Below are 12,778 nucleotides of genomic sequence, written 5' to 3'. Positions count from 1 at the left end.
TCCTTAAACTAATATATTTGTAATACCTTGTCCACAATTTCTTTATTACATTTTTTAAAGTTACTAGGTATCGTTTACTAGGAGTGCTTGAAATTCAGATGTCCCCTTAATTAACAAGTAACTTCATACTCATAAGGAACTGTCTTTTGAATTTTTTCCCCAACTTTGAGTTTCTCAGCAAACTGATGTCTTTCTGGTTTGTCATATATGGACATTAATCTCAAAGTTAACATTGAGTAGCACTTGGCAATTATATCAGTAGTATTTTATATCCAAATTGGTTATTCTTGTGTAATTTACCTTTTATTGTCAATATGATATTTAAACATCATTTGCTTTTCCTACAAATTAGCCTTATTTGGGTTATTTGAAATGTCTGAGAATTTATACCTATATGTATTTTTATATATTCATTGTCAGGTAAAAAATAACTTACAGCTTTTATCATGTATGTTTGATTACAACATTCATTACTCTTCAAAGAGGGTTAAAAAGAGAAAAGGTAATGGCAATGCTTTGCTAATTGTATTACAGTTGGAGACCGGTTATTGTCTGAAATGCTTTAGTACTAAACTGCATGTTCATTTTGGCACAGTTTCAGAATTACTGTGATTTGGCACAGAATTCACAATTTATGTCTGAATATATTTTGTTGCTGTAACTGGGTAAAGCATTGACTGGTCACATGAAATGCAGGGGCCTTTAATGCAGGCTAAATCAACATGGCTATTGATGGGACTGGCTCTTCAGAATGAATCTCTAATGTTATTGTACTCTCGGCTTGGCAGAAACTAACTTTAGAAACTTGTTCTTTTTTTCTTCTGTGAAGCAAGATCTGAAGTAGAACCTGGGCTTTGTACAAATCCAAGGGTTGGTTAAAAATTATTTCTGTGCTTTTGAAATGTCTATTGGTGGCAAATGTTGCAGGCAGGAGTAATTGCTGTAACTGATTTGTTACAGATTGGAGTTTAGATTTTCCATAGCCAGTCAGATACTGACTGTGACGCAGTCAAAACTTGGGAGACTTACCCTAAAAGGCAAGATACACACGCTTAAAGTCTCTATTTTTTCTATAGAGAAATTAAGATGTTGCTTGTTCTGTTTTTATCTTGCACATTAAATTCTGAGAAGGCACTGTTTTTGAAAGTATGGAAACTCCGAAGAATCGATAGTCAGCAAGTACATATGATGTCGGAGAAAGTAGTCTTGAAAACCCCATGCCAGACTGGTAGAAGCAACGAGTTTTTAAGTCTCACATCTCTAACACATTGTGTGGCTGACACAGTCATTCTGCTGGAGATGATTCTTCTGGCTTTCCTCCAAAGCCTGAGCATTAATTAACGCACTTGGGGACTCATGAAACACTCTTCATAATGATAGGCAATTGCTTTAAATCATTTGTAACACAAATGATTTACAACAGCTTCAGATTTTTAATAAGCCTTGGCACTAATTGGTGATTGTTAGCTCAGTGTTCCTGTGTTCCCAGGCTAGTAATCCAAGGAAGCTGATTTCTAGAAAAGCACCAGAGGAAAAGGTATAAATGTTTTAATATGTGCTCTGGTCCCTTATTGATACTTTTAGATGTCACATCTTTGGAGGCAGCTGACTAAATAAAACTTGGGTCTAATGTGTTGTAAAACTAGAATCTTTCTTTTCTATCTTTTGCAGCAAATAGAGAGGAAAGGAGCTAGGAGTTCTTGAGAGGCTAGTGACCAATTATTTGGGGAGTACTTGACTTCAGGGTATTAGTTTTGAGATGAATGTTCATTTTCTTACAATTTCTTAATACCCTGGGGTAATTTAAATGCTGGGCTGTGTCGAAGGCTTCATTGTAAGTAGTGCTTGTAGTTGGCATCCTGATGGATTTAGCATTGCAAAACGATGCATGCATGACTCACATTAAGTTTTCTAGATCCTGAGAAGTTAAAAACAAACCAAAGCCAAGTATATTTTGCTAACCATCGTAGTGAGCCATTCAGGAGTCTGAGCTGTGTGGTGCTTTGTACCAGTGTTTTGGGAGCTGAGCCTGAGAAGTGGGTCAGCTGACACTTGTAGCTGGACTAGCATTCACCTCTCCAAAGTCTGACATACCACAGTTAGATAATGGGACTTGAGTTTCAGTGCATCTCACCATGAAGTAACTTGTAAGTGAACATGCAGTGTCAAGAAACTGTCGCTGACAATTACTGATTCCTTAACCTCGAGCAATATTTCTGAATTACAGTTGCCTTACTTTTAAAGCAAACTTCAGATGAATGATGTATGGTAGTGTGGTCTGAAGGGCCCAAAATATCTTGTGACTTCTCACCTTTCTCCTATCCTTATCATTGCTAGACAAGGTGAAGGCTGCAAGGATTATTTTGGCCCAAAGAAAGAAAAATATTTCATGCCCCTGTTTTATCATATTGTACAGCTGGCAGCCTACTGACCATTCTACTAAGACAGTGCTGTATATATCTTCCTTCAAAGCCTGAATAGTAATTTGGAGAATTTAATGTTTGTGACCAAGCAATATGAGATGCTTCTCAACAGTCACATCTCTTTCTTCAGGCAACAACAGGTGTATTCATTGCCTACTGCATGTACAGGTTGATGATTACTAGTAGCCTTTTCCATTTGGCCTCTCTGGAGCTGTTAAAGGTCATTATGTTTTTGGTTTCAGTTGTACCTGTGAAGTCCCTCAGTTATCAGATGTAGATTTGACAGCTTGCCCACCTTACACTAATTTCTTTTTAACACGGTTACATTCTGAAAACAAAGGATTTCAGTGCAGTAATGGAGCTAACATCAGTCTTTTGGAAAGTGCATTTGGTGGGGGTTTTAATGCATTGTTTACTGTTAAGACCAATACAAGTCACATCAGTGTTTTGGCACAGAATTCTGAGTTATTCAGGTTCTATACATCAAGGAGGGTGTCACTGCAAACTAACACTAATGGTAAGAGCATGGTCACTTCATAGATGTCAAGTGCTATAGTAAAGATGCTTTTTAAGGGAAGTGTAGGGTAGTTACTGCTGTTTACGTAGAAGAGGGCTATTAGAGTTCGTGTTCTTTGATAAACCAGTTAATAGAAGGAAAAGTTTGCTTTTTTTTTTCTATGCAGTAGTTTGTTGTTGGTCCATCATGCTCTTCTTTCTGCCTCTGCCTGAACCCAAACCCCCTCGCAGCCTGACAGAAATGTTCGCTTACGCAGCTAGCCCTGCTTCAGTTTGTACTACATCCTTCTCCAGTGTTCGGCTGCGACATCAGAAGTCGATGTCCATGTCAGCCTCTGTGCACACGAAGATGATGTTGCCTCCAATAGACAATGGCGCAGATAACTTCAGGCCTATGTAAGAACCTGAAATCGTTGTGAAACTAACTTATACCCACTGCTTCTTAACTTTGTGCTGTGGAATTTTAGTCCTAGATTGTTCTAGTATATATTGCCCACAAGATGTGTGTTTCCTCATTTTTTTAGTCTTGTTTACATTTGTCTTGTGGTGTGTCAGGCTGTCTGTGACATAATCCTGCAATAGTGAACCTTAATTTTTTTCCTATTGTTAGGAATATTGGACATTCCCTATTGTCAAAGTTTGTGGGAGACTTTAACTGTGTATCCTGAAGGACTTCGCTACTTGGAGCGGTTTGCTTGTAGAGAATTTTGTGTAGGATACTTTCAAATTAGCAAGACTTTCAAAGATGTATGTATATACAGAATGTGGAGGGAGAGACATTAAAGTTACCTATTGCTTCTCTTTCCTGGGAGGAAACTTTTACTGGTCTATTCTTTTATCAGTCTTCTCAGTGAAACGTTGTATGCCTGGTTGATCTGGTCTTTTCCAGGATACTCCTGTTGCACTTTTCTGCCTATGTGGGTTTCTGTTTCGGCAGCCTTTTAATCCTAACTTCTTACAAGTTTTGATTCCATACAGTGCTGTAATAATGTTGGTATTTCCAACCCTGGCCTATATAAAAGTGTCTGCTTATGCTTTACTGTAGAACGTAGTGTTTTGTGTCTCCTGCTGAACCGTAGTGCTTCTGTAAAGACGTTCTAGCATTGTTTTCTTGTTTTCTGCCCTAGCGCTATTCCCGATCAAAGAACTCCCGTTGCTTCAACTCACAGCATTAGCAGTGCAACCACACCTGATCGTATTCGTTTCCCCAGAGGAACGGCCAGTCGGAGCACGTTCCACGGCCAGCTCCGAGAGCGGCGCACCGCGACCTACAACGGGCCGCCCGCCTCCCCCAGTCTGTCCCACGAGGCGACACCACTCTCACAGACTCGAACCAGGGGCTCCACTAATCTGTTTAGTAAACTAACTTCAAAACTAACAAGAAGGTAAGCCTCGTAAAACAGCAGTGCAACATTCCCTTTTCTTTTTCTCTTCTGTTTGTTTTTATAGTAGAAATTCCTAGTAGCTCAGTGCTTAGGTGGTTTTGTCCACATTCTCTGATAAGTGGCTTAATTTCTGCAACTTAAAATGCACTTGCTTATGATTTTTTTGTAGTTCTTTGTTACAGAAGCCATTTGTTTTTAGCAGTTGAATCAAATGGGATTAAAGAAGTTTGGTCTGGGCTGTGTCTTCTGTGCTCTTCAGCCTCATGTCATGAATGCTGCAGAGATGAAACATTTCAGCTCAGTTGAAAAGCTGCTCACTGACTGTGTGGTCCATCAGTAGATGGCATAAACTAGGATCCCAGTCTCAATGTTTAATGTAGCGTTAGAAGCTCAGACTGTGTTTCCCAGTCACTCTGTCAGTGTTTCCAGAATAACCTTGCTGGCAACACACAAACAGAAATATTACAGGTGAAAGGGTAGCAGCAGGAGGCAAAAGCTTCTACTGGCAGTAGTGCTATCATAGGCCATTTTAAAATTGGCAGTACTAGGGTTTCAGTCTAGGCAGAAATCTGATCAAACCTTGAAAACCTATTGCTGTTTTGACCTTTAGTTCATGTGCAGATTCTGGGTTTGGTGTAAAGGTGTTTTGCTCTAGCCAAAGCCTTGCTTAAGCAGGTGTTGCCCCTATGCTAACTGTTCATATTCTAATTGGACTTCTAATTCTAAATCCATACATGATTTAAATTGATTCCTACAAACCCAAAATTAAACCCACCTTTTTTCCTTCTGTATTTAAAACCCACCAGTTCACATACCACTCTTATATCTACAACTTGTGTTTGTAGAACTAAAGTCTTATTTATCTTTGCTTTAAGATAATCACCAAAATTTTGTATCCTCCTTATGATGTGAAGTTTTTTGGACAATATTATTCAGATCTTGGCCTGCTAGCTTTTGTTTTAGGCTTATACCACATGAGCACCAAGCCATTTCCTTCCTGTGTGTTTTATGACTATAGATGACTCCCTCTTTGTAGTCTCCCATTCCTACAGTAATGCTAAGCCAAACTCCAGTTTTTCACAAATGGGTGATTTCAGTTTAGAGTGAATTTCTTTAAACATTTAGAAATTGTTTCTGCGAAGAACAAAAACATGACAGTCTAGTAAGTGTTTTAATCTGTTCAGTTTTCTGCCAGGTATCACTTCCCTGGGAAATCCTATGCTTTAGGAAATTGGGTTTGGGTTTTTTCCCCTTATTTTTCTGCTGAGAGAGAGAAGCTTTATTTGAATATTTTTAATAGTTAAGTAATCTGCTTTATATCAAGTGAAGTCTTAATCAGACACATCCTTTTGTCACTTCTTTCCTTCTGTAGTTTTGTTTGTAATATCCTTACTTAATTTTCCATTTGACATTCCAAATGTGGACACTCAAACTGTGAACATGCAAACTTTTCACTCAGTTGTTTAGGCAGCATTCAAACTTCTATCGTTACCTCCAAGTTTCAGCTTTTGCAGTGCAGTGTGGTTTTCTTGAAGAAGTTTTCCACACAGCTTTTGACAGTCGTTTGAATTCCATCTGGACTTGATTAAATAACATGCAGTTGTAACACAATAGCACTGTTACAGATGGTTGGTTTGCACTTGGAGGACCTCCTACAGCTGGGGCTCTGTTATACTTGGTGCTGTACAGACTACTAAGGAGGTGGATAGTGCCAATCAAAGGACAGGGTTATATTTCTTCTCTTTAAGTAATTTTTTAAGCATTAAAACTTGTTAGTTTACTCTAGCGTTCTCTATGGGTAATCAGAATTCTTTTGATTATGAACTGCTTATATTCTGTGTAGGCAGTTGTTACAGCTTGTGCCACTAAATTAGCTAAATATTTAAAGCAGTTTTGGGCACAACATAGCTGACCTGGTGTTATAAAGGAAGGAAGAAACCTAACTCTGAAGATAATCAAGATCTAGATGCTGTAGAGTTACTGATTTTTGTTTCTATGGGAAATATATGAAGAAAATCCAAACATATTTTTATGTGACCTTGCAGATTTTGAGCTTTAAAGTGTTTTGACACCAGTACATATTTTCATAATACATAAATTCATAATAAGTACTGGTGACATATTTCCCTGAAAAATTTGGAAGTAGCAGTGCCAAGAGTTTGACTCTTCAGACCCTAAATCATCTGCCTAATCTGAGAATGTATTGAAGTGTAATATAATTGTGCGTTTAAAATGAGATTTTTTTTGCATGCTTCACTCTAAATGCCTTCTTCAATTTATTTTGTACAACATTTTTTGTTAATCATTATTTTGGCTTAATTTCTTTTAGAAACATGTCATTCAGGTTTATCAAAAGGTAGGATTTATTTATATTTAAAAAAAAGTGGCTCCTGCAATTAACAACAGATTTGGCTTTTCTAGCCTTGGTTTTTCTGAAAACTAAATTTCCTGCTGAGAACTAAATACTTTCTTTCTTCAGAGGAAAGCATAGAATAAATCCATTAACTCATGATGATACTTAAGAATCTGTGGCACCTGTATAACAAGATGCTAAGCATGCCTTGTGAATTCTTCTTTCTGTGATAGAGTTGGTAGTGCCAAAGTAATTCTGTTCTCTGTACTAATACACTTAGCATGCTTATGTTTGAAGAATGAGGTGTTTGATAACAATGATGAAAGTATAAACAAAACATAAGGTTACAACCAAATAAAGGTAAGTGATGTTAAATTTACATTATCTTTGTTTTATGATGTTTAAGAAAAAATAAGATTTGAAGTGTTGTCTGCAGCTGATACAATAGGAAGCAAACTGAGCATAGTTGTGAATTGAATGGTTTTGTGTGGAAGATTGAATGAAGATGCAATGGCTGTGTATTTGTTTTAAAATGGGGTGCATTTGCTGAAGTGAATTGCAGCTGAAGTGCAAAGAGAGCACTTCAATTCTAAACAAAAAGTACTTCTATGCAAATTTATTAACAGAAGGGAAAAGCCCAAAAGTCTGAATCACATTTCAAGTCCAAAGGATTTAATTTAGTTTTGCAATCTGGAAATGAATCAGGCTGCTATATATCTTGTTAATCCATTATGATTCATGAATGTCAGTTATACAATTTTGATGTTCAGGTAAATTTTCCAATAGAATTTTGTGATAGCCTGTTTAGTTGTATCGTATTCTGGAGCTTCTTAAAGGGTGGTACTTCCAATTTCCTACTACTGATCAAAAGTAGGGAGATGGGGCCAAAAATCAGACATCTGCTTTAACTTTCAAAATACAGAGCTATGCATGTGACTGTAATTTGACGTTTTTCAAGGAAATACTTAGTTTAGAGGGAGGCCTGAGATGTGTAAATTACTGCCTAAATTTTGATTTTTAATATACAGTCCGAGGCTAAAGGTACCCTATCTAATTAAATGACTAAATTCCATGCCATGGTAATAATAATCAGTGCTCTTCCAAACGTGACTGTGTTTAAAGTTGGTTGAGTTGGTTGGCATTGTCACAGCTGACTTGAGGAAAAGGAACATGGAACAACTGTTAGTTAAGGAAAGAAAGCATCCAACACAGCACACAGATGAAACTGAGCAGTGGCAATGGTTTTACCTCATCGTGCATCATGAGCTGTGGGGTGCAAACCACTTTATTAGAGCTTTTGTCTCCTTCTGTAGTCACATTGCTTTTAAAACAAAGGATTGCCATCTGTGCAACTCTCCACAACTGGATGCATCTAAGTTTGTTAAACTGCTGCTCCAAAGAAAGCTGGGAAATGCTAATAGGAATACAGTTTTAAACTAGAAGGTTACTGTTCAAATTTGAGACTCAAGGTAATTTTTAGATAACTTAAAAATTTCCTTTGACTGGAGGCTAGGAGTCTTAGACCAGTGCGGAAACAGCTGCTACAGCTTCCATGAATGTCTTTGAATAAGAGATTTGCCAAATCTTACACCACCTACACAGGACCAGACTGTGCTTTTTAAATTCTGTTTTAAGTGGGCATGGTGTCCCTCCATACCTGATCTGTATGCAGGTACAAAACCTGAAAATTTGGGGGTTTTGCCAATTTTTTTCTTGCTGTATGTGCTATGGCTCTTTCCCAGGATCACTGCATTTGATACTGAAAGAACTACTGTAACCAACTAGCACATATACAGAGTACCACAACATCAGTTCTACGAAGCTGAATAAAAGTAGATAATCAGTCATTTGTTGTTAAACTGAGTTTTATTATTGTATTCAGTACACAGATACATATATATATATATGTATATGTATGTATATCTTGTACTATGCACTGTCATTGCCAATCTGCATATTGTGGAAGTCTAACTTTTTTTCTGACAGCGAAATGACTCAATGTTCTGGATTTTATTGCGGCATCATTTCTCCATTTTCATAAACTGATCTTATTTTATCATCTTGCACTTCCTGTTGGTTTTCTGTAGACAGTTTTCTTTGTATTTATTTGGATTTTTAAAACTGAATATACAAAGATGTAAAGAACAGGAAACACAGCGTAACTCAGGACAGATGTGTGGAACCAGTCTGATTTGTGAAAGCCTTTCACAAACCATAAGGGAGATAATGTGCAGGTATTGCGTGACAGATAAGAACATAACTTGCTCATGTATTTGTTCCAGTCTCGAGACCAAAGGAGCATCTTGGTCCATAAAATCAATTTATGTAAAAACACAAGCAAAAGCAGAAAATTTAGAACACAAACTAACACAGTTGTGAAGATTGTATTAGCAGTGAGGAGGCCTCAGGGCTGCATCTCACTTACAGACCCATGGAAACAATACTGGCAATACAGTAAGTGACTGTTCCCAAAGCACCAGTGCTGGGCTGTAGAACTGGACTGTAACTGTGTCCATGGTGAAGGAAGGAGAGACTGGCACAGCTCTCCAAAGCTTGGCATCATCCAGAGCTCATATTGGAGGGTGCGCGTCACTGAATGCAGTTGGTCGTGCTCAGTGAATGGAACATTGCTGCATGGAAAAACTGAACAAAGTCAGGATTCTCTGAGAGGCTTCCATGAAAGGGTGTTTATTATGTCAAAGTGGCAGGTATATTATAAATAATGACCTTTCTTAGATTTAAAGTACAGTGGTTGACAAACGGAGCAATCTGGCTTAATTTCAGCCTGAAAAGGGTGTCAGAACATCATTAGAGATTTTTCCTTACAGACTTCTCTGGACAGATTCCAGTAACAGTAAGACTATTCATTGTTGGGGAAACTGGTTATGCTCCTATTTTCTACAACCTTCGGCAAGTGTCAGAGCAAAACACAAAAAAACCCCACAAAAATCCATAAATGTTTGCAGCTCTTAAACAAAGCTGCCATCTTCCACTTTGTAGGAACAGAGGAGGCTCTTTAAAGTTCAAGTACTCCCCCAATTTTCCAGCTGAGAAGTGTTTTTGAACTTGATTGCTTTGCCCAGTAAAACAGTCATTTGAAAGGTGTGGTTCTGTTCAGTTGGTACATGTGATGGTTCTCTCCTACCTACCCTTTTTCCTGTCCTGTAGAGTTGCTGTAGAGGGTGATTTCTTGGGTATACAGACATGAAAAATCTTTTTCCACCTTCCCATGAAAATAACTACAATAGCTGCCCACTTTGAAGCTCTAGAATTAGCCAAGGACTTACCAATTGTCAGTCATCTTACAAGGCTGATCCCTCACAGCAGCCCTCAAAAGGAAGGAAAGGAGGAAATTAAGCCTTGTAACACCCCACACACCTGATAAAAATACCACTGTGCATCAAAAAATAAGCTTACTGTCTTAGATTCCTATCCCTAGACACCTGTCAGCCAAACTGCTGTGATAATTTGCATTATTCAGGGAAGCCAAGTACTACCTTAGATAGTCTCGATAAGAGCATTGTACAGGCAGCATCCTTCCAAGCAGAATTAACACTGATATGTCAAACCATGCTACTGCAATAATGGGAAGGTAGAGGGAGGCAATTTTCCCCTCAGTTCTTCTTGATCCTGGGTGTTTAAAAAATGGCAGCGATCTGCAATGTAGCTTTAAGCAATGCAAGAAGACAGAAAGCTTAAGCTTGATCTTGGGTGTGGAAGATGCATCAGTGTGGGAATTAATAAGATGGAGTTACCACAACTTGAGAAATCTTGGATTTATGTCTTACATTTTTGTTAAAATGTATATGCATCTTCTTTTGCATTAAGGTATTTTGGTATTGTTTAAACACCTCAGATCTGATGTGCATGCAGATACACAGGGTGATCAGACTTGTCTGTAAATAGGTTTGTTTTTTTCAAATAGATATTTTATTCCCAGATAAAACTTTTAACTTTCATTAGCCTGAAAATAATTGGGAGTTATTTCTCTTTTAGGAGTTACTTACTGAGTAATACAATCACTACAGTATGCTTTGTAACTTTAGTTTCACATTTTCTGCTTTTAGAACCTCAGCTTTATTCAGTGAGTTCTGCAGATTTAATATATAAACATACACTGTTAAAATTATATATGGTAGTTTTAAAAATAGTTCATAGACTCCCATTTGGTTTGACAAGATGTTATATTCTGAGTTTGGCCTAACCTACAAAGTTCTTTACATCTTTGTTGATTTGTATTTTAACACACCTTTTGTATGATTGCAGTATCTTTTAGCAGCTACTCAGATATTGTATATTGTAGTGTAAGATTTGTCTTCTCTTTCCCACTTCCTTTTGCTTCTGCATTCTTTTCAATGAGGCTCCCGACTGAATATGAGAGGAACGGGAGATTTGAGGGCTCAAGGTGAGGGTAAAATTTTTGTTCAAAATGTTACTTAGGTGAGTTTGAACCTTTCTCCCCTTGATTATGTGGCATAGTGGCTTCAGGCAGCAGCTTGTGTTTCGTGTTAAGTCATTGAAACTAAACAAAGAAGCATTTCTGTCTGCGAAACAGCTATTAAAGCACTGACTGACTTGGTTCTAAACTTTCATCTTTCCTGTTTCCTTTTCCCATGTGTGGGTTTTTGGTTTTTGGGGTGTTTTTTTTTTTTTTGCATTTTAGTCATTGTAATTTGCTGTTGTCGTGTAGATGTCTAGATAACTGGTCTCTAGTGAGGCTGCAAATGTGTGGAATAACCACTGAAAGGTGGCAAGATATTTCTCATCTCCAAAATCAGAGATAGTTAAATATTTTTCACGTTATACTCTTCATCCAAAATTAACATATCAAAAAATACTAGAAATTATTGAACTTTGTGCTGGTTTTGCCAACTGCTGATTTCAAGTAGAAAAAGCTTTCAAAAATAAAATTAGCATTAAATAAAAGTTGGGTTTTCCCCTGGCCCCTTACAGCCTTATTAAGTTAAAACCTTAAAACAAAATACTCTTTAATTTGCTTGATGAATTTTGTAACATCTGGCAAATCACAGAGCTGGATTTGACAGCGTACTCCTATGACTCTCAGAGTCACTGGAAGTCTTTTGATAGAAGACAAATTATGAAAGATGTTATCTTTAAGAAATATATGTATTTAGTTGTGGCCTTGCTATCACTTTTTATTTAACTTTTTCATAATTGCCTGCTTAATGGTATTGGAGGAAAAACACTGTGTAACCAGAAATTCATTGCCAACTGTTATAAAGAGCAGCTTGCCTTAATATTGTGAATTGAACTTGGAGGCTCAGCTTGAGACTTCAACTGCATGGGTTGGGGTCAGTTAGGTTAGCTATTTTCAGGAAATAGTTAAGTATGACAGGTTATTTAAATTTGAAGAGGCAACTGATAGCGTACAAATATTCATAGAGTAAATCTGTATTTTTTTCCCTGGAGGTCCAGATGTAGTTCCTTATTCTTTAGCTGCATGACCACTGATTTTAATTTAAGGTAGAAGAATGATTGTAAACTAGAAATTTCTGGAACGTTTCTTTCCTTTGTCCTGTATGATTTTATTTACCCTTACCAAAGGAAAGGCTTTTTTATTAAAAAAAAAAAAATGGTTGCAGACTTGGGAAGCACAGGCTCAATATTTTGTGCTTCATCTCTTAAAACTGTCACCATCTTCTCAAACAACATCAAGGTGTCCAATAGCGATTTCCAACTCCTCTTCCTGCACATCAGCCTCAGAGGCACTTCACTGCAAAGCTTGTAACCACAAAAGATTCCATCACTTTACCTCTGTCAGTCATTGGTATTTAAGAAATTACTGACCAACTTCAGATGAAGCATCTCATCACCACTGAAGGCAAGCACAGTATCCTGCAGTGTCTGGGTCTCTAGGGATCATCTCAAACACACCAGCACAGGAAGGCCAGAGTGTAACTGAACCAGTCCAAACCTGGGGCTGCGTGTTGACCCTGGGGCAGCAGGTTGGTGCCTCTGGTCCTGCCGTCCTTCCTCCTGCTTCCAACCAACTACTGTGGGACTCTCTGGGCCCTCCCAGTGCTTGGTCTCCGAGCTGCTGCACAGGAGGAGGTGCAGAGGAACCCCCAGCACTTTTCTGC

At 37.8% G+C, this 12,778-nt stretch overlaps 1 protein-coding gene across 17 annotated transcripts in view; it reads left to right on the top strand.

Annotated features, from left to right (window-relative positions):
* The window catches only part of MARK3 (microtubule affinity regulating kinase 3), a 62,450-nt gene that overhangs the window by 46,746 nt on the left and 2,926 nt on the right, over nt 1-12,778 (top strand). For 2 of the 17 annotated variants that reach the window (XM_050337229.1, XM_050337227.1), the window contains 4 exons: nt 3,171-3,335; nt 4,067-4,324; nt 6,654-6,680; nt 11,038-11,082. In XM_050337229.1, coding sequence (XP_050193186.1) covers nt 3,171-3,335; nt 4,067-4,324; nt 6,654-6,680; nt 11,038-11,082 — 495 coding nt within the window. The remainder of the gene's footprint in view (nt 1-3,170; nt 3,336-4,066; nt 4,325-6,653; nt 6,681-11,037; nt 11,083-12,778) is intronic. The other 15 variants (XM_050337235.1, XM_050337237.1, XM_050337238.1 and 12 more) reach the window with 11 other exon arrangements.

Source organism: Myiozetetes cayanensis, unplaced genomic scaffold (assembly GCF_022539395.1).
Source record: "Myiozetetes cayanensis isolate MyiCay16 unplaced genomic scaffold, myiCay2020 scf6-25, whole genome shotgun sequence".
Lineage (NCBI taxonomy): Eukaryota > Metazoa > Chordata > Aves > Passeriformes > Tyrannidae > Myiozetetes > Myiozetetes cayanensis.
This window is presented reverse-complemented; position numbering and strand designations above follow the sequence as displayed.